Raw genomic sequence first — 22,341 nt, 5'->3', positions numbered from 1 at the left:
ACTCCCAAAACCTGTCTTCTGGCCTCCAACAGAGGGGCTGCCAACAGCACGTGGCTTTTATATAAAGTCCAGACCTCCAGCGCACTGATAACATCGCACACTCAGGAAACACATGCAACCAGCAGCACCAGGCTGGACAAAACTGAGCAGTCCCCTTACAGGACTCTAAGTGCTTAAAGCAGGGCTTTGACAGGAACGCTCACTGTGACCCTGCCTAAGGCTCATGAGCTTTATCTTGAACACCTCCAGGCCAACATGAGCTCGAGGGTGGCAGCCAGTGTTGCCGTGTTCCCGTGAATGACTTTATTTTGCACATGCTCTAACTTAACACCTAGAAGATTGTCAGATCTCCTAGACAGGCTCTGGGATAACTGAAGCAGGAACTGATTGGGGCAGTAATTCCAGGGAATAATCTCTGATGAAGTGGAAGCATGATTCACAAGGGAGGAAGCTGTGAAGGAGAGTCAGTGAGGTAACTTCAGTCTAAGCCCCCTAGTTAAAGCAAGGAAACGGGAGTGTTATGTGTCAGTTCTTGTACGCCCCGCATAAGGGCTGAGCCTGCTTCATAGACTATGCAGTGCCCTCAAGCAGTGACTGATGTGTGCAGTGGAAACAGGCTTGTGACAGAAGAGTGGGCCTCATCAGGCTGGGACACTGATAGCATCAGTTTTTATCTATAGTTTAAAATATATATTATTTATATGATACGCTTTTGATACTCTCATTTTGAGATTTACCCAAATGAACCAAAACTTTGACACAACTGATGTACTCTAAATTACAGATGTCTGGGGTAATTTTAAGCAGTGGAGTTTCAGTTAGATTTACAAAGAATACTAGAAAAGGTGTGACAAACGTGGTTGTGGTTTTAATTTAAATTAATTAAATACAATTCCATTAAATTCCATAACTTTTACATTATAAGGGCCTGACACCAAAGCTGTCGACTCTGGATGAGGTAGCAGCTTTTACACAGCTAAGATAGATCAGTTGAAATTATGATAGCTTATCCATCTCTGTACACTCGGTGAACATAACTTGGAAATCAGTTAAATAGCACACTCACTCTGGCTTTTAAAATAACACTTCTCATCAGTTTAGTAAGATTGCATAGAAAGTCAAACTGGAATATTTATTTATGTCAACATTTCTGCATTAACTATTTTGAAAAGTTTTACAATAATCACAAATTTTTTATTTGGCTTACTTGCTTTAGTTCAAATGAAATTTAATGAATTAAAATAAAAGGACATTTAGATAAATTTGACATAATGTATGCAAAGACTTTGGTGAAATTGTTCTTTTGGAGGTTTTTGGATTGGTTTTTGAAACAGGGTTTCTCTGTGTAGTCCTGGCTGTCCTGGAACTTTGTAGACCAGGCTGGCCTTGAAGTCATAGAGAGATCCATCTGCCTCTACCTCTTGAGTGCTGGAATTATAGTAGTGTGTCAGTACACCCAGATTAATTATTCTTCTTTGGACAAAAGGAAATTGCTTATAAACAATTTAGTAGTAAATATCTCAAAAGCAACATGTATCCTGTAAAGCTTAAATAAAAATCAAATGTGTAGTAGCATGTACATAAATATTATTTGATAGGAAATTTATGCTAATGTTTCTTAGAAATATGATTACATGTTTTAAAACTAGAGAATACCTGATTTATAGGTGACTCCAGTCGCAGGCAGAAAATTGTCCACCTTTAAAAACTGTTGTAGAACTGTGAGATAGCCAGTCACGTTACTGATGTGATGGTTGCCAGGGAGTTTAATGAAGGCTTTGGAAAACTGAACACTTGGTTGAGATTTGGCATCTGGACAAAGGAAATCCCATTAACAAATGGAGAGAATGTATGCACATTAAAAACAGCATCACAGGGCAGGACATTTTCTTTTAAAGGATGTGGTTATAATAATTTCTGAGTGTCACCATCTCACATAGTTACCTTAAATTCAGAACTAACAAGCTTACTTTTTATATATTGACATAATGAGTGCTTTTATCCCACAATAGTATCGATCTGTGAACCACAAATGAGCCACTGATGTGCACACGGATACGTGTAAGAAACTTGAGTGTAAAGCAGAAGTTGTGGGGAAAGATGTCAGTGTAGTACAAACAATTAGAAGTTCTGGACTGTAGAAAAGAGAGTACACCGCATGCACATGACACGTGTTTCCTCTAGATTGCTAAACATCTCCAGACTACAGGTGCTCGACTCTGCTGCCCAGAATGTCTTCATGGCTTTCATACCTCAGCCGGTATGGTCTACAACAGGAGTGGGGTTGATGGTGTGTGTCAGAATGGGCCAAACCCAATCAAGCATCTTGTTCATGCTTAACAATGGGCCTAGTCCCAAGCACAACCCATGAGGGATGGCATGCCGGGACGCAGAATGGGAGGTTTGCTTTGTCTCTCACAGGGTTCCATCATGTAACCCAAAATGGGAGCTTGTACGAAAACGGAGGCAATGTTCACAGGGTTGAGAAGTGGAAAGAGAGAAAACTATTTTTCAATTGTTTCAACTTGAGTCTTTCTGATTAAATCATGCCTGAGGTTGACCCTGCTTTTAAAAGAAAAATGTTTCCTTTGGGCTTATGCTAATTTACAGTGGGCTTCCAGCAACTTCCAAAATAACTGTCCTTCAGGTCATTTGGCCACATACTGAAATGGGTAGGTGTCTCCATCAGATAGCCACACAGTAACTTTTAGTAGTCTTCCAAAGGCCAGATTCCAGACAGATATAGTACCTCATTTCAATGGTATTGAACTGACTCTCTTCTGACATTTATCAATGAGAACTCAGTGGCATATTGATATTTCCATAACTAACACAATTTAATAAGCCAAGGATCAACTCCAAAATTAAAATGGAAAATTACCAGATATATTACCTTTGACCTTGGACTTTTAATAAAATTACTGATAAAGGCAGAAAAAATCATTTAAGTTATTGGGGTGAAAATGTATCAAATTTTAAAGATTTGTATGCTATTAAAAGAATAATGTAACATTATTCTCAAAATCAATTTCTAGGATTTTGCATAAAGAGAGAAAAATAATACTTGCAAAACACTGGAGTAAAACATCACAATTATATATTCATTATTGTTTTGTTAAGATATTTGAGGAAACAATCCTGTATTTTCAGATCACTTAAAACACTATGTAAGACATTCTCTGTTAAACTATGTGACCTTTATATATGAAGATATCATGTTAAAATGCACTACTTTATATGCTAACCTAAAAAATAAAAATTTAAAATAATGTGGCTTAATCCTGCTGGCGATACAAATTTCTTACAAGTAACAAAGTATGCATTCTGTGTAAATTATCTGCATTTCCTCAGAAAGGTTTCTAATTTTCTCTGTCCCCTTGTCCACAAATACATTAGCATATACTGAACACACATGTATTATATAAACCAAATGCTTTCTTAACAGAGTACCTTATGAGTGTTAAGAAGGGAAGTGGGTACTTTATGGAGAGACGTGGCAACATCAGAAACATCTGCATCTGGTTTCATTAAAGTCCCAGAAGCAGGAAACGAGGCCTCTCTGTAGCCATGAGCCTCCTGTTGACTGTCTAATCTCTACACACAACTCCATGTCAAACTCATGAGTCCCAAATGCTTTAACATCTAGGGAAAGAGGCTCTACAGCCTTACGTAGTAAGTCACTCCAAGATCAATTAACCCCAAATTCAAGTCCTAACTTGAGTACTGTTAAGTTTTCTTATTTAATCCATCAGAAATGCATAGATTAGCTTCTAAATGTGAATTTTCAGAAGCAGTTCTTTAGGCCATGCCTTTCCTGACGGACTTCTTCATGAGGACTTCCTGCCTTCTAGTTATGTCCATTACGTTAGAGCTGAACACTAACTTACCAATACAAATCAAACAAGTAGTAGTAATTCATAAAGGATTATGTAATACGTATCAAAAGAGAAGTACAATGACTGAGCTCCTAAGCACCAATTAAGGGACGCATGGAGATAAAGGGGCTTTTAGCACTCTTTCTTGTGGACTTCAAGTACCAAGTACCCCCATGAGGACTGCCTAGAAGATCCTAGACTCCCCAGTCACAGGCCTCTCCCACATTGGCAGCCACATTCACCATGGAGGAACAGGAGGGAACAGGGCACAGTTAAGAATCCTGGAGATGGGAGAAACAGGTTCTGACCTTATCACTATCACACCAGCCATGAAAGGCCCAGGGAGAGGAGACACGGAGAAGACAGACAGACATTTTCACTATTTCCTCGCATCCTCAAGCCCCATGTTTAGTGCATGCTAAAGATAATGTCTAATACACAAAAATGCAATTTTATAATAAGAAAGTAGTTTTGGTCAGCTTACCATCAAGCTCCCAACTTGGACTTTCGCCAAGTTACAATCAGCCCTGATTCTCTTATAAAATAATCACCCTAGAATGTCCTCAGTCAGGGAGTAGTACACTTACCAGCTAATTTTCCTGTAATCAAAACGGTGTCTTCAAAGAGCCATATATTTGCTTGGCTTTGCGGGAACAGTGAAAGTGTAACTGAAGAATATACTGTGAAACAGGACAACACAATCAAAGTGTTTAATGCAGGGGAAACCGAGGCAGGCATCGTTCTGTCGCAGTGTGTCTCAAAGGACTCTATATCCTACCACAGAGACTCTTGCTCATCCATGTTCACTGCTGCTCTGTTCCTAACAGCCAGAAGTCGGAAACAGCTTGGCTGTCCACCAACTGATGGATGGATAATGAAGAAATGGTACATTGACGCCATGAACTATTATTCTGTTATTAAGAAAAATGAAACTTGCAAATAAAGTGCTAGAGCGAGCTAGAAACGATCATCCTGAGTGAGGTAACCCAGAGCCAGAAAGATACATACCATATGCATGTTAGATTTAAAGCTTTTTATATGTATGTGCTCCAATTAAAATAATCACAGAGGCTAGGTACCTAGTAAGGGTCCAAGGCAGAGGATGTGACATTCCAATGAAAGGGAAGTAGAATGAAGTACAAAGAGATAAGGGGGGAATCTAGAATAGTATTAGATGGGGGATGGGTGAGAGCGTGGAGTACAGGAGGTACTATGAGGAGGGACACTGATACTGAGGCCTTTTCAAAGCTATGTAGAAATGCAGAAGCTTCCTAAAACATATCTATGAAAGAAATGTAAGTGAATCATCATATAATGGGAAAGACAACACCCCAACTAGACATTTTATGTCACTAATTAAACCCCTCAGCCCCAGGAATGGGTTACATCTTGTGGATTCATTGGACAAAGAGGTCCCATAAATCCCCATCCCCAACATCACAGGTTGTTGCCAAGGCTACTAGTTACTGTCACATCCTAATGGTAAAAGCCCTGTTTCTGGAGATATCACCCACTTATGTCATTGAACACAGAGAAACCAAGCTGATGGTCAAGTAGAAGCTTTACCCATACGGACTATGACTCATGATGCTGGAAAGTACCCTGCACAGGACTAGGGGAGAGGGGTAATCATTAGTACCACCCAGCTACACACCCTGAGACCTCCAGCACTGACTTGTCTGCAAGACAGACTGCTATAATGGTGCCACAAATATTACTGGACTAACCAGTCACTTTATTGAAGTTAAGGGTCTTTCCATGAAGTGGAACCCATACCTGACATTGCTAAGGTGACCGTGAACCTGAGGCTAAACAGATCATGGGCCATAAGGAAAACCTATGATCATTCGGCTACTGGAACATAGCGACACCATGACTGCCAATGACATATCGCTACACCCAGTATCAGTGGCTCACTCAACCCTCACCAAAGAAGGGTATGCAGGGAAGGATAATTACCACAGGCAGTGTGCACGCCTCTGTGGAGATGAAGTAAGTGCCTTCATGACTGTTATGATCCCAGGACTTGTGTCAACCTAAATTTCACCACCAAAGAAAGCTATCGTGTTAAAAAAAAAAAAAGTGGGATTTTGGGAGTAATGAGATAAGAAAGCAGAGGCCTCATCAATGAAATCAGACTGTCTTACAAACACCCCCAAAGCTCTTTCCACCATGTGAGGACAAAGTGTGAAGGCAACATCTGTAAAAGGGGAAGAAGCTCTCCAGTCAGCAAGCTCTCAGCAGTGAGCTCGCTGGCATTTCAATCGTGGTTTCCCCTGACTCCAGAACTGTATGGAATCGCTGATATTTACAAGCCATCTCGCTTGCAGTGTTTTGTTCTAACATCTGAAACAGACAAACTTTTCCTTTCTACGAATTTTCCTTTCCTTCTCAGCACAGTATATGGATCTCTCCTAGGTGTTCTCATTTTCAGCTTAACAAATTTCCCTCCAACAGATGGAAAGAAATCGTCTGCATTCGTGAATGCAGAACACCACTGAAGTACTTACTCGGCATCCTTCCAGTTTTCCACGGCAGAGATGTCAAGACGTAGCCATCTTTGTAAGCAACGATGGTTAAGCTGAGTCCTAACTGGTAGGGTACTTTTATCAATACTGCTCCATTGCTTCTGGTGACTGTAGAATTCGTCTTCGAGTAGTTGACAAACACCTCCACAACGGCTTGGCTCAGATACTGGCGACTGATGATGTCATTGACCTGGACTTTCAGCATAAATACAGACACTGGAAAACAAACAAGCAAATGAACAGAAACTCAATCAGGTCGAACTTAAAAATGAATGCCATCTGCACATTAAGATGTTATTTAATACTTCCAAAGAACAAGACAAAACTTTTTTTTTTAACTTTTAGAATGTATATATTAACGGCTGTTCAAAATGGTAAAAATAATCCAACAAATGCATTATTCTTCCTAAATCAAAATAAAATAGAATATTTATTATTAGTAAGCACACTACTATTATTCTAATTTTTGCCATTTAAAGGGGGAACAGTGAACTGCTCTTGTGGAAAACACATTTTTACTTTGTCTGCTTTTAACTTACAGAGTTTTAACACCAATTCAACACACCCTTTCACAGAGAGCTCCTTGATTTTTTTTGTTGGCTTGAAGGCAAGGAATGTGTTGCTGTTTTTACTATATGAAATATCATACAGAAACCTTTCTGAAAATATATTTAATTTTTTTCTTATCTACCTAAGATTTCATACTGATCTAAAGTGAAGACAATGAAAATTAGAATCAGCTCTATGAACCCTCTGGTCTCATCAAGTACCGATCTGTGTATTCAACTGGGATTTACCCCCATGCTATCTGGCAAAACAAACAAAAAACAAAGAACTTGGAGATGCCTTTGTGAGGAAGTACCACAACATCTTAGCCAAAGACATTTTAGTTTTCCCTGTAAGTGGGCTCTGGAGCCAGTCGAGATCCACTATGCCATCCCTCCCTCAGATATGTGACCACAAGTCTGTCACCCTTAAATGCAACTCGGGGACCCCTGGGAGAATAGCAAGTGCTTTAAGTTAACAAAATGAAGTTAGTGCAAATATATGTTTGGCCATTATGATTATTAGTAATAATTTTTTCTGCAGTTTGAAAGCCACACCACATCCATTACAGTGCTTTTGTAAATATCTCCTTAAGGACTGCCATTTATTTGCATAAATAAACGCATTTTTATTAAACATCATTTTGTGAAAAAAAAAAAACATGTCAGGTAAAAGGAAAATTCCTACTTACTGTTAACTACCACACCACTGCTAACCAGTCACCCTCAGGCCCGCTTATTCCAACTTTGCTAATCCACACCTTAAAGTGTTTGGGGATCGTTTTAAATATAAACAGGGCTAACGAACAATCACTCTGTCCTTGGGAAGGTGCAGTTCAGCAGACTGAAAAGCAAAATAGTTCTGATCCTCTCTAGAGATCAAATATGACATTAAATGTCACACTACTATTAAATCTCAAAAAATTCATTATTGTAATCACCATTGAGAACTTTAATTCCTAATACCAACTGTCTTAGTCAGGGTTTCTATTCCTGCACAAACACCATGACCAAGAAGCAAATTGGGGAGGAAAGGGTTTATTTGGCTTACACTTCCATGCTGCTGTTCATCACCAAGGAAGTCAGGACTGGAACTCAAGCAGGTCAGGAAGCAGGAGCTGATGCAGAGGCCATGGAGGCTGCTTGTGGACGTTGTACATCGTGGTGCGCACTAGGCTCCGCACCACGATGTACAACGTCCACAAGCAGACAAAGCTCTTAACAACAAATGGATCTTCAAGCCCAAAGTTCCAAAGTCCTTCCACAGTCCTCCCCAAAACATGGTCAGGTTGTCACAGGAATACCCCACTCTGCTGGTACCAATTTGTCTTAGTCAGGGTTTCTATTCCTGCACAAACACCATGACCAAGAAGCAAATTGGGGAGGAAAGGGTTTATTTGGCTTACACTTCCATGCTGCTGTTCATCACCAAGGAAGTCAGGACTCTGCTTGTGGACGTTGTACATCGTGGTGCGCACTAGGCTCCGCACCACGATGTACAACGTCCACAAGCAGGCCCAAAGTTCCAAAGTCCTTCCACAGTCCTCCCCAAAACATGGTCAGGTTGTCACAGGAATACCCCACTCTGCTGGTACCAATTTGTCTTAGTCAGGGTTTCTATTCCTGCACAAACACCATGACCAAGAAGCAAATTGGGGAGGAAAGGGTTTATTTGGCTTACACTTCCATGCTGCTGTTCATCACCAAGGAAGTCAGGACTGGAACTCAAGCAGGTCAGGAAGCAGGAGCTGATGCAGAGGCCATGGAGGGATGTTCTTTATTGGCTTGCTTCCCCTGGCTTGCTCAGCCTACTCTCTTATAGAACCCAAGACTACCAGCCCAGGGATGGTCCCACCCACAAGGGGCCTTTCCCCCTTGATCACTAATTGAGAAAATGCCTTACAGTTGGATCTCATGGAGGCATTTCCTCAACTGAAGCTCCTTTCTCTGTGATAACTCCAGCTGTGTCAAGTTGACACAAAAATAGTCAGTACACCAACTAAATAGAAAAATAAAGTACCCCTTGGCCATGTGTGTACATGCGCACACATGCACATGCAAGCACACCAAATCATGGTTTCCAATTTCTTAAAAAGTTATTTCTTTTTTTTCATATTATAATATAATTACATCATTTCTTTTTTTCCTTTCCTCTCTCCAAATCTTCCAATATACCCCCTTCTCTTTCAACTTCCTAGTCCTTTTTCATCATTTATTGTTGTTACATGCACACACACACACGTACACATGAGTGGTGTGTGTGTATACAACCCAGTCAGTGTGTATAATGTTACCTGTATTCATTTTCAGGGATGAGCATTTAGTATTAAGTAACCTTTTACTTAATATCCATGTGCTCTTTCCTGGGGGAAGACTGCGTCCTCCCATATTCACCCACTCCCTGGGTGCCTCTAGTTCTCTGTGTGGATTTAAGGCTCTCTGGGCTGATGTTTTCCAACTTAAATGGGAACTATAACTCTTGCATAAGCAAGATATTGTTGTGTGCACGGCACATTGGTTCTTAGACTAAATGTAGTTGAATGGGTTTAGTCCTACAAAACATCTAAGTAGAGAGGACACGCAGCTCCTACTGAGTCAGCCACCAAACCTCTAGTACCTTAAACAGAAATGGAGGCACACAGGCTCACAGTTCTGAGACTGCACTAGAAAACACATATATTAAATGTTTGCTCCTAAAACACATACATTAAATGTTACCGAATACAATTATACATATGTGTTTAATTGATAGGCCACTTTGTTTTGTATAAAACAAAGGAAGGGAGAGTAATATTAAATAAAAAAAAAAAAACAGGAAAAAATAAAACAAAACCTCCTCAGTAAAGCCAAAAGTCAAAGGAATTTCCTAATAAATTTGATACCTGTACTTGTAGCAAAATATATACTTTAAATAGTTCCTTCCTGGCCATACTAATAAGACCAAAAGAGGGTTTTGACTAATTCATGTGCTTCAAACAGCAGTCTGAAAAATTCTCAGAGCCTTTGGATTAAAATATCCCAATGTGTGAATAAGATTCTAACGGAAATTCACAAAATAACTGGATAAAATAATTGCTCTAAGCTTGTAGAACAGACAGCAAAATAAAGAACACTGGCTCCAGATGACCCGATGCTGGCCTTGACTGATAAAATGATTTAAAACAACCACTCCCCAAGAGTGTGCTATAAATTTGCCCAGCACTTGGGAGGCAGAGACAGGTGGATTTCTGAGTTCAAGGACAGCCTGATCTACATAGTGAGTTCCAGGACAGCCAGCGCTACACAGAGAAACCCTGTCTCCAAAAAACAAAAACAAAAACAAAAAAACAAACAAAAACAAAACCTACTCAGAGGAGAAAGGATCATCAACACTACAACTCCTCCCTGGTGACAACCCCTGCAGCTACACTGCCAATCACTACAAAGCTTAGGGAACACAGAGGCCCGGCCAGCAAATTCCTCTCCAGTCTAACTTGGAAAAAGACTAACTTGGCTCTTGTAATTGTTTCCTCCCAGATTCCACCTAAAATATGGCCATTTTCTGATGCACATACACTCACAAACATGCAAACACACACACACACTCAAATACAGACACTCACACAAACACACACACACACACTCACATACAGACATTCATACTCACATATACACACACAGACATATATACATATATACACACACAGGGTTCATTGCTGGAACTACACGTTATCCTATTTGGCAAACCTGAAAGGTCTCTCTTAATGTTAAGGCAAGGAGAAAATAAGCTAGTAAGTCCCTCACATACCACCTCCTATGCTCTTTGTCCCACATTATTCCTTAGCTGTGAGCTTCATCACATTAACTGATGTATCTCCTCCCCACCAATGTTTAAAATCCAATCATTGGTTAAATTGGAGTCTTTGCCTAATCCTTGAACATGGTTTATCTCTTACCCCAGTATAAAACATTTTGGAAAGAAGAAAAAGAAAAACAAACAAAATCTTGGCTGAAAGCTTGAAAAGTCTGGTCAAAGCAATTCAAAGGTTACAAAAGAATTTTAAAATATAAAAGAAGTTTAAGTTATAAAGAATTACCTGCCCTTGACTTAAACAGGATGCTCTGACTTCCCCAGGGCAGCAGATGAAGCAAGCAACATTGGCAGCCAGAAGCACTACATATCCACAGACACATCCCCTTCCCCACTCCCAACAAAAAGGATTTGCCATCACATGAAGCAGATCCCTCTTGGTTAAATATATATAATTTTCAACCAGCAATGCAATTGTCTCCATGATCTATCTTCTTTTCTCCATTGTTTATTCATCTTTCTGTAGGTGTGTTATTTTCTCTGTCACTTAATTATAATCATTATATCACGCCCACACAATCTTCTTTTCAATATGTCACGATTAGTTTTAAAATGGTCTAATAACAAATGATTTTAACTGAGCTAGGAAACATATAATTTAAATGCTGGGGGCTAAAAAACTAAAATAAAAATGCATAGTGATGAGCTATGTCCTGGGAGTACTGATTACTACCTATCGTGGGTATTAAGTTGTGTGGATCAACAAAACTCATTGAATATTACATCGGTATAAAGAAATGTCCTTTAAAAAAAAAAACAGTTTCCTATGCTACAGGGGTAGGGAACTCAGGTTCTGAAAAGGACTTTTAAAAATACTTATAGGTATATATTAGGGTGACGCTAACATCTTGCTGTGGGAGGGAGGAAGAATTACAAGCCCACTGCTTTCTGAGAGAATCTGGCACCACCTCATTGTGTCGTTTCCAATAGGTTACAACTGCACAGACAACACCACTGAAGGTCCAGATTTCTCTAGTATAAAAACCAGCCTACATTTTTCCCATTACATTGTAAGCAAGCATCTACAATACTTTCATAGTGCAATGTTTTCCAGAAATATAATGCCAAAATAAAAGCTTTTAGAAATCGAATAGTAAATACTTTAAGGAAATAAATTCAAAAGACTTTATAGAAGACTATGTCTCAACAAAAAGTAGGCAGCAGTGAAGAGCACAGAAATACAGTTTTAAAACATTTGTTCTGAATAAGGACAAATGTTTACTCCCTATGAATTCACTCAACAAATGCTCAGTTACCGCTGACTTCGGTTCACACTAGCCCTGGGCTAGTGATAGGGATAAAAACATCAATAGAGCTTTGGGAAAGTTTAGGCAAGGGAAAACACGATGGGAGGGACAGAAAACTGCAGAATTTCTGATAATAGTGGAAGAAAAAGCAATTCCAAAACATAGGAAAGCACCTTCTACAGCACCCTACATAAAGCTCCATGAAGCTGAGCCAAAGTTACATCAGAGTTGATATCACTACAAGTAGTCAAGATAGGGATTGAATATTTCCCTTTGGAATCAGCTCACACTGGTATTTTAAACAAGGAGCACATTGACATTTTGAGTTCAGAGACCTTGAGGGCCTGGCCAAGCATACTCCGGTTTTCTCTAGGATCTGAACTTTTGGTCTCTTCCTAAGGAGCAGTTACAGTAAGAACGCCAAAGATGCCAAGTTTCTGTGGCTGACCCAACTCGGACTTTAGTGGGGGCACTCGGAGGTCTCACTTGCTCTCCGTATAACACTTTAATACATTTAATATTCAGTCACAGAAATGTCTTAATTTATAGCTGGGCATACACCCATCTTAAAGTATAAATAGAAAACATCTGGTTCAATTTAAAAGTCTATGTATTTATAACTTTGAGCAGAGACATATCAGGCTTGGTTTCATTAAAGAGGATATTGATTCCCAGCTCAAGGCTAGCATCCAAAATCCTCTGGCATCTGCCACCACCTTCCCCTGCAACCTATTTCCTTCTAATCCTGCTCTTCCACGATCTAGCAAACCGGAGCCTACCCAATAACTCTCACCCTCTGCTTGATGGTATTAAAAGAAAAAAATTTTTTCTTGTAACTCAGTCAAGCTCATTGGTCTATGAATCTATGGCTACCTTCCCTATACTTGGACACTTGACAGCTGTCTTAGTGACAGTTGTCAAGGCCTGCAAAGACTAACTTACCTACTATCTAAAATTTTACAGAAAAACTTTGCAGCATCCTCCTCTATGCTGCTACATAAATGGATCACTAGCCACTACCCAAGACCAAATATACACTCTGCTGGCTAGCTTTCTATCAACTTGACACAAGCCAGAGTCATCAGAGAGGAAGGAGCCTTGATTGAGAAACTTCCTCTATAAGATTGGGCTGTAGGACATTTTCTTAATTAGTGATTGATGTGGGAGAGCCTAGTCCATTGTGATGACACTACCCTGAGCTGATGGTCCTGGGTCGTTTAAGAAAGCAGGCTATGATCTAAGCACGGTGGAAGCGGAGGGTGACGGTGACCTCAGTTCCACCCCATTTAGGTCTCATTTTTAAAACACTCTACCACTTGGGGTTTGTTGTTGTTTTCTGTGCTCGCTGCCACTGCCCACCGGCCACTCACCCGCCCGCCCGCCCGCCTGCCCATCCGCTCACTCGCCCTCACTCACCCACTCCTGCCCCCTTTTCCAAGACTAAATTCAGAGTTAAATTAAAACAGTGGTGGAATGGTTAAAAAAAAAAAAAAAGCAGGCTATGAAAGCCATGAAGAGCAAGCCAATAAACTGCATCCCTCCAAGGTCTCTATGTCAGTCCCTGCCTCCAGATTCCTACCGTGTTTGAGTTCCTCTCCTAACTTCCTTTGAGGAAGATATGGAAGCATAAACCAAATAAACCCTTTCCTCCTCAGGTTGCCTTGGTCATAGTGTTTTATCACAGCAATTGTATCTGTGACTAAGACAAACAACTTTTATAAAACCTATGTGTAAAGTTTCAAACCTGGGACAAATGGCTGAGATTCCTATTTAACAGCAGACCTGGCCACCAGGTTCTCCCTATATCCCTCAATCCCTACCTGTTATGAGCGCTCCTTGCTAGCACAGCCTGCCCCTATCCTAAACTTCTCCAGTCCAGGGGTTGGGCTGCTCTTCCCCCACTGCCCTTTCCTATTTAATCCATTTTGGTTACCTTTCTCTTTGCACCTTTGGGTTGGTATCTTGACTGCTGCACCAGGGGCCTTTGCTCTCCCATTTTCCGCCCCTCCTCCCCACATGGCCCAGCTCAGTCTTGTCACATCCACCCTGGACTCTTCTAGCTGACTCTGCCTTAGTCTATGCTCCCCCACAGATCTATAATAAACCTTGTTGTTGTAGAAATTTTTAATCTTAAAATGTTTACCCTGCCTTTGACCATTTCATTTCTGGATAAAACACACACACACACACACTTTTTATTTACAATAAGCTTTAAACAACACAAAAGCTGGGCAGATATCTACTCTTTATGTTATTAGAATCTACTTTCCTATCAACAACCCCGAATTGTTACTTACTACATATCTGAGCGGCTCTTAACTCCAATTGGCCAGTCCTCAGGGCCACATAAGGCCCTGACTCACTTAAGCCACGGCAGATTCTCTCTCCTAATCCACCTTTTCCTCTCATGGTTCTCCTCGGACCCCAAGCCTTGGAACCCTAAACCCTGTCTACATCTCTTCTGCCACACTATTGGCTGTCGGCATCTTTATTCACCTATCTGAAATAACTTGGGGCAAGGTCACATGGCTCACTTGGGTCTCTATGCCAGCTCTCTTGTCTTGGGGGCCTCTCTTAGCACTACAATACACAGTACAAAACCAAACCTCAGCACCAGCACCTTCTCCTCCACCAAACCTTCCTTCCCCTCCCTTCCCTTCCCTTCCCTCCCCTCCCCTCCCCTTCCTTTTTCATGTCTTTGTTTCATTCATTTGGTGCCGAAATCCAGGACCAGTCATATTCTTTCCTTTTTATTTCTTTTTTTCACTCATTCTGCCTATGGAAATTTCATTTCACTCTTTAGTTTAAGTCAAACACCTCTTTTTCAAATATATATTTTTCCATACCATCTAGATTCTATTCTGACAGGTCCCAGAGCATAAGATATTTCCTGATGATCACTTCACTTTTCCACAGATATGTCTTCTCGCTCTACAAAGCTAGGTATCCTCATAACGAACAGTTTCACATACAGCCTCTTGGGGGGTTTTTCTATTCACTTTACATGTCCATCATTGCTCCCCCCTGCCCCCGGTCTCCCATCTCATGATCTCCTCCCACCCACATCCCCTTCTCCTCTGAGAGGGTTGAAGCACGCCCCTGGGTATCCTTCCACTCTGGCACATCAAGTCTTTGCGGGGCTAGGCACATCCTTGCCCACTGAGGCCAGACAAGGCAACCTAACTAGAAGAACGTATTCCACATACAGACAACAGCTTTAGAAATAGTCTGTTCCCTTTGTTCTGAAGCTGCATAAAGCCTGAGCTGCATATCTGATACAAATGTGTGTGAGGGGTGGGATGGGGCTAGGTCCAGCCCGTGTATACTCTTTGGTTGGTGGTTCAGTATCTGGGAGCACCCAAGGCTCCATTTTAGTTAACTCTGTTGGGCTTCCTGTGGAGTTCTTATCCATTTTGGGGCCCTCAATCCTTTCCCAAATTCTTCCATAAGAGTCCCCAAGCTCCATTCAATGTTCTGCTGTGGGCAGCCCTGTGTTCCTATGGGGTTGCCATGTGGACATATACTAGATGGGGAAAGGGTGGGGCAGGGAAAGGAAAGAGAAGATGAGGAGAGGAGCTGTAGAGCAAGGAGGAGAAGGGAGACCAGAAGCAGCCACGCTCCTGGGAGAATTGGGTAGCATGAGGGACCATCCTGAAATCACGGCCTGATTGTAACTTCAATACAAAGTTTTGTGCCTTATCCTGCAGCAGCCAGTGAAGAATACATTGCTACAATAACAACAATAAATATAAAGGTTCATTTGGTTTTTGGAAACTAGTATGACATCACATGGGAACATTTAACCCGAGAAGTTCACTACACAATGCCTAAGGGCAGACCTTCCTAAATGCAAGACAATGTACCACAGAAAAGATGAAGCCTTTTATTATCACAGTTACAAACAAGCACCAGCATGGAGGTTTTGCAAACTTTTCTTCCAGGATGTGAGTGCAATTTCCCTATTTAATTGAAACAAGAGCAAAAAGCTTAGAAAAGAACTGAGGACAGCCAAGGAGCTTAGAAAGCGAAAGGCCATATAATTATGCATTCTGTACTGCAGAGAGGGCTTACAAGGCTTAATCCCAACAGCATTTCAAACGGACACACTAACTGCCTTCTTTTAAGGGCACAAAATGGCACTGAATTTAAAAAATTAAAAAGCCACCGTTTTACTGCTTAAACCTCAGAATTAGATCCAAAAAATAGTATTGGCTGTGAAAAAGGAAGGGAAGGGGTAAGGGGAAGAAGGGAGGTGGAAAAGGAGAGAGAAAAAATACTGTTTATCTTGGAAACAAATTAATTTACAATGACCTAGAAACTAGTGTTTATTTCAGAGAAAATGTCAAATCCAAGGAATTAAGGAGATACAAGGACATAATCTTCAAAGGTAAAATAAAAAAATGTTATAGAATAAGTAAAATACTTGCTGTTCCCTGTAGGACTAAAAGCTTGAAGTGGGTTCATCAAAGCTAATGAAATAGATCACGCAGAGTCTTTATAAGCCACAAAATAAGCCACTCCATGGGGGGAGCAAATGAGAGTCCTGAGCTATTAGGCTTTGGCTGAGCTCCTACCCACAGAGCCCTTTACCTCAGTGGAAAAGAATCAGCTTTACCCAAGCTCCTAAACACACTGTCCACGCTCACCCTCCCCTCTTCCCCCCCCACACCCCCCCACCTCTAATCTCTTCTACCCTACCTTCTTCCACCACCACCCCCCTCAGGCACGGGTTGTCTGTGTAGCCCTAGCTGTCCCGGAACTCACTCTGAAGACCAGGCTGGCCATGAACTCAGAAATATCTGCCTGCCTCTGCCTCCCAAGTGCTGGGATTAAAGGCATGTGCCTCCACTGCCTGGCCTACCCTACCTTCTTAAAATGCATATAATTTACTGGTTGTGGATTGTTTGTTTGTTTGTTTCCCTAACTAGAATTATACCTATTTGAACTTTTGGACTTTTTCATTTATTGAAATATCCTCAAACACTAATATTTGTTTTTGAATGATTTGTTTTCAATGATTTGAATGAAAAAATTAATGAATGAATTTCCTATTGTGGTAGCACAAGGCAGGACCACTTAGAACCAACTAGTCACTGCAGAGAATGATACAATGGAGACAGATGAGACCCAAGCAGAAGATTGAACAAGGAGAAAATGCATTTGCTAAGTTTTTACTTTAGACGAAGTACACATTTTCTGATTCTTTACACCTTCCGTCAGCAACCGCTTCCACAGAAAGACATTATCAAAAGGGCATCAAATCATCCAAAATGAGCAAAAAAATGACACTTCTTAGAAGAAAACCACAGCTTCCTTCTCAGCCTCAGCATCCAACCTTGCAGCCACCAAGGTGGACATCCACAAAGAGCTGGATTGCCATCTATGAACTTGGTAAGTATGATGTGATGATCACCAAGGAAGGCATCCACATGCCCATACACCCAGAGCTGGCAAACAAAAATAGATCCATCCTTTGACCTTTGTAACATGAAGGCCATGCAGTCCCTCAAATCCTAAGGCTATGTGAAGGAACAGTTTGCCCAGAGATTTTTCTGTGGCTGTTTGACCTGAAAGGTCTCCATTATTTCCACAGTTACCTCCACGTGCTTCCCAAGGTGGCTTTGGCCACCTTTTTCCAGAGACAACGTGAGACTAGCTTTGGTCCAAAGGTCGGGAGAGTGAGCAACCTGGAGATTCACAAGGGAGGAAGCCAACAGAGACATCTACAGGAGGAATGCTGTGCCCCCAACGCAGACAAGACAGCTGAGCTGGAGGATTCTCTGGCTGAGGACATGGGCAGCCACCTCAGTGAACTTGGAAAACTAGAGAAGACTGATTTATGTTGGATAAACTATAATGTAAAAGACGAGGAGGAAGAAGAGGTGCGGGAAGGTGGGGGAGGAGAAGGGGAGAGAGAGAGAGAAAGTGGGCAAATATGAAGCTTCCATCAATTGTTTCTTATACAACTTTAAAATGAGTTACATAGGTAGTAAACGTGAGAATATAGGTAGGGAGACTGTTAGGAAATCATGGCAATGATTTAAGAGCTTTTTTAATACAGAATTGATCCAAAATCTATTTCATACAAGTTTGAGTTCCTTGGTAAACTACCAATTAAAAAAGAAGCACTCACATAAAGTTGAGAGAAAAATGAGGTGAGGAAGGAAATGAAGATGCATATCGATATACAGATCTGGTCAAGATCTCATATTATATATATGAGATAGATATATAAATTTTAATGAGTACACAAAAATAATGTTGTTAAATTTAAAAAGAGCTAAAGATATAGCTGAGTGGCAGAGCCCATATCAGGCACCAGGTCTGAGATTCAATCTCATTTGAGATATGGCTATTGTATTGTGGTATGAATATGAAATGCCTCCCATGAATGAGCTCATGAGTTTGATCGCTTGGTGCCCTGCTTAGGGTGCTATTTGAGACACTGAGAGGACCCGACCCTCTGCCTGGTAAAGTTGGCTCACTCAGGGTGACCTTTGAGGATTATAGCACAGACCAGCTTTAGTCTGGTTCTCCGGAACCTTAAGGACTGCTGCCATGTACTCTGTCCACACAGCTGTCCCTACCTCCATACCTTCCCCTCATGATGGATTCTACCCAAAAACTTTGAGCCCAAATAGATCCTTCCTCCCTTAAGTTACTTCCGTCAGGTGCTTTGTCACAGTTATGAGAAAGGTCGCTAAAACAACCGCTTTTAAAATGAGCTTTTCTGTTCTATTTTGCATGTAAAACAGTTCTTTTGATTTTACAAATCAATAATATTTCATGGTAGTAATGTACCAGAGTCAGCTTTAATCGTTTACTTATTATAAAATGTGTTTGTTTCTAAATGGTACCTTCTTTTTTTTAAAATTGGTGCCTTCTTAATGTGAATGAATCAGATATGAACATCTGTGTTATAAAGCAAACAAACAAGAATCATCTACCAAGGGTCTTTGAATAGCACTGATTTGTCTGCTATGTCTTTCAAATATGTTGGTGGGAATAGATACAGAAAAGAGAAAAATGTCTTCCAGGAAATCACAATTCCTCAATGTTCCCTCTCATGAATGAAAAGCAGAAATCAGGTTAGATTCATTAACTAGGGCACAATGTCCCCTTGAGGATTGATTAAGTGTGAATTATTTGAGTTAGACACAGAGTGTTCTAGCTTTCTTTGAAATTTAATAATGTGATATTCTTGAGTAATCCCAACTTGGAATAACTAATGGACAAAGACCACATGAGATGATGTATTTCCCAGGCCAATGAAAGAACTATCCACCGACATACATATAATTGATATTCTGAAAAGAATGGCCTCTAAGACTGAAAATGTCTCCCCAAAAAAAAATCCCCCAAAATTTTCTTAAAAAGACCAAAAGTGGCAACTATCAAATATCATTACTGTTTTTACTTACACAACTCTAAGCCTGGGACCTAGAGTGAGGCCAAACCAGTTTCTGGAGTTAGAATTTATCCATTCCCAAAGAAGTGTTTATAACGCAGAACTTCCTATGGAAAGATCAGGGTTCTCCATCTCCTGCCAAGAGAACTGTCCAACATTGCCCAACGGTCATCATCTCACAATGAAAATGTCTTTACCAACGGTATGCAGTGCACACAATTTCCAAACACACTGATGTTTTAAAATACTGAAGTGTAAAAAGTTTTGATCGCAGCATCAAAGACCATGGTAATTTTACAAAATTCATTTAGCACAATGCTTTGAGTTTCTCTAAATGCTTCTTTTGTAAACTCCCTACTTTTAACGGCATCACAACCTAATGTTAAAAAGGAAGGGTATGACCTCTTAAAATGTATGCAAGAGTTTAACAATTGACTATTGGAAGTAAATCACATGGCAAAATCGGTACATATATCATGTGTTGTCCCTAAAACAAAAGTCCTAGAAGCTGAAATCTAGAGCCACAGCTCCCAAATAATGTGCAAAACTTAGCAAAATGATAAAAATGTTCATTGGCGTTCCAGAAGATTGTTTTGGTCCATGTAAGCACAACCACACTAACACAGCAAGAGTTGGGTACCACACCCTTGTTTGCAGTCTCAACATTCTATCCTTTTATCACTCAATTCAATTACATTCCTGGTAGTTCTGTAAAACTCGGTTTCCAGTTGCTGCTCTAACAGACAGCAAATATTGCATTCAGATTAACTATGTACTGGCCAGCTTATGCCAATGTAAAACAAACTGAAGTCATTTGGAAAGAGGGAATTCCAACTAAGAAAACACCTTTGAGCACAGCAGCCTGTTGCCATGATTGTAGGGCAGTTTGCTGACATGGAAATGCCCAGCTCACTGTGGTTGCTTCCAACCCTGGGTAGATGGTCCTGAGTTGCATAAGAAAGCAAACATAGCAAACAAAGAGGAGCAAGTCAGTAAGCAGCATCCATCCATGGCTTCTGCTTCAGTTCCTGCATCCAGGTTCCTGCCTTGAGTTCCTGCCCTGACTCTCCTCAGTGATGGAGTTTGGTCTGAGAGTTGTGATAGAGTATGACCTGAGAATCCTAAGATGAAATAGATCTTTTCACCCCGAAGTTGTTTGTGATTATGATAGCTATGACAACAATAGAAACCCTAATTAAGAAAAACTCTGAGCTAGAAATGAGGGTGGCAGTGTTCAGTCTTAGCACAGACTAAGTAAAGCTGCATGGTGTCTAATAGACATATCCACCTCACTACATAACTAGCAAATATGTATTTTTCCAACTGATTAGTGTTATTAAAAATTAGACTGACACTTAATGGACACAAAAAGAACTCACTAAAGTATCTAATGAGCTATGAATCCACAAAGTTTAGGAGCCCTTGTTTGCACCACCTTCATGTCTTATACTCATTAAGCACCTACTATGTGCAAAATATATCCTATTCACTGAAAAGGAGAAAAAGAAATAGTTGTCTTTAAATATGTGTGCTTACTTATTTAGAGAGAATAATAATATGGAGGAAAGTATAGACAAATATTTCAGAGATCACCAATCTGTATAATCAAATAATCAAATTTGCAGACAAATTAATGGAATTAGAAAAATATCATCCTGAGTGAGGTAACTCAGACCCAAAAGGAATATGCATGGTATGTACTCCCTGATATGTGGATATTAGCCAAAAATTACAGAATACCTAGAATACAACCCACAGACCATAAGAGGTCTGTTTTTAACAGGCAGAAAGGCCCAAGTGAGGAGGCTTCAATCCCATTTAGAAGGGGAAAGGAAATAATCACGGGAGGCAGAGGGAGGGAGGGATCTGGGCTGGTGAGGGAAAAGAGAGAGGAAATGGGGAACAAAATCAGATGGGGACAGAGGAGAAGTCCATAGCTCCAGGAGAATGAATGAAAATATGCACTTCAGGGGGTGGGAGGTGGGGGGGGACCCTCTAGAAAGTACTAGAAATCCAGGAGATGAGACACTCTCAGGACTCATTGGGGATGACCTTAGCCAAATTGCCCAACATTGGAGAGAGGGAACTTGAAGAGTCAACCTCCAGTAGATAGACAGGGCCCCAAGTGGAGGGAGAGAGTTACTAATCCACTGTCAAAATTTCTGACCCAGAGTCATTCCTGTCTAAAAGAACTGCAGGGACAAAAATAGAGATGAAACTGAAGGAAAAGCAGTCAAGTGACTGGCCCTACTTGAGATCCATCTCATAAGCCAGGGGGTTGGCACCAAGGCCTGACACTGTTATTGATGCTATGAGCCTGGCATGGCTGTCCTCTGAGAGGCTCTACCAGCAGCTGACTGAGACAAAAGCAGATACTTCCCATTGGACTGAAGTTGGGGACCTCTATGGCTGAATTAGGGGAAGGATTGAAAAACGTGAAGAGGAGAGTGACCCCCCATAAGAAGATAAGAAGTCTCAGCTTACCCCAAGGGAGCCCCCAGAGACTGTGCCACCAACCAAGAGCATACACTGGCCAGTCTGAGGCTGCAGCACAAATATAGCAGAGATCTGCCTGGTCAGACCTCAATGGGAGAAGATGAGCTTAATCCTGGAGACACTTGAGGCCCCAGGGAAGGGGGAGGTCTGGTTCGGGAGAGCACCCTCTCGGAAGAATGGGATGAGGAACTGTGGGAAGGGGAACCAAAGCGGGGGGACACCAACTGGAATGTAAATTTAAAAAGGAAAAAATTGTATGCAGCGGCAAATGACTGTAAATCCAAGTGCTGGGTAGACAGTAGACAATCAGAAGGACTCCTAGGGCCTAATTAATAAACTCCAAGTTCATTGTGAGACTCTGTGTCAAAAAAAAAATAAGTTATAGAACAATT

General features: G+C 40.9%; 1 protein-coding gene across 1 annotated transcript in view; it reads right to left on the bottom strand.

Moving 5' to 3' along the window:
* Positions 1 to 22,341, bottom strand: part of Fam171b (family with sequence similarity 171 member B) — a 55,818-nt gene that overhangs the window by 9,415 nt on the left and 24,062 nt on the right. The window contains exons 2-4 of the mRNA XM_021156473.2: positions 6,386 to 6,619; positions 4,463 to 4,555; positions 1,657 to 1,812 (exon numbers count right to left, since the gene is read on the bottom strand). Coding sequence (XP_021012132.1) covers positions 1,657 to 1,812; positions 4,463 to 4,555; positions 6,386 to 6,619 — 483 coding nt within the window. The remainder of the gene's footprint in view (positions 1 to 1,656; positions 1,813 to 4,462; positions 4,556 to 6,385; positions 6,620 to 22,341) is intronic.

The sequence above is a fragment of the Mus caroli genome, chromosome 2 (genome assembly GCF_900094665.2).
Source record: "Mus caroli chromosome 2, CAROLI_EIJ_v1.1, whole genome shotgun sequence".
NCBI classification, from domain to species: Eukaryota; Metazoa; Chordata; class Mammalia; order Rodentia; family Muridae; genus Mus; species Mus caroli.
The sequence above is the reverse complement of the archived record's forward strand: the minus strand, read 5'-3'. Positions and strand labels throughout refer to the sequence as shown.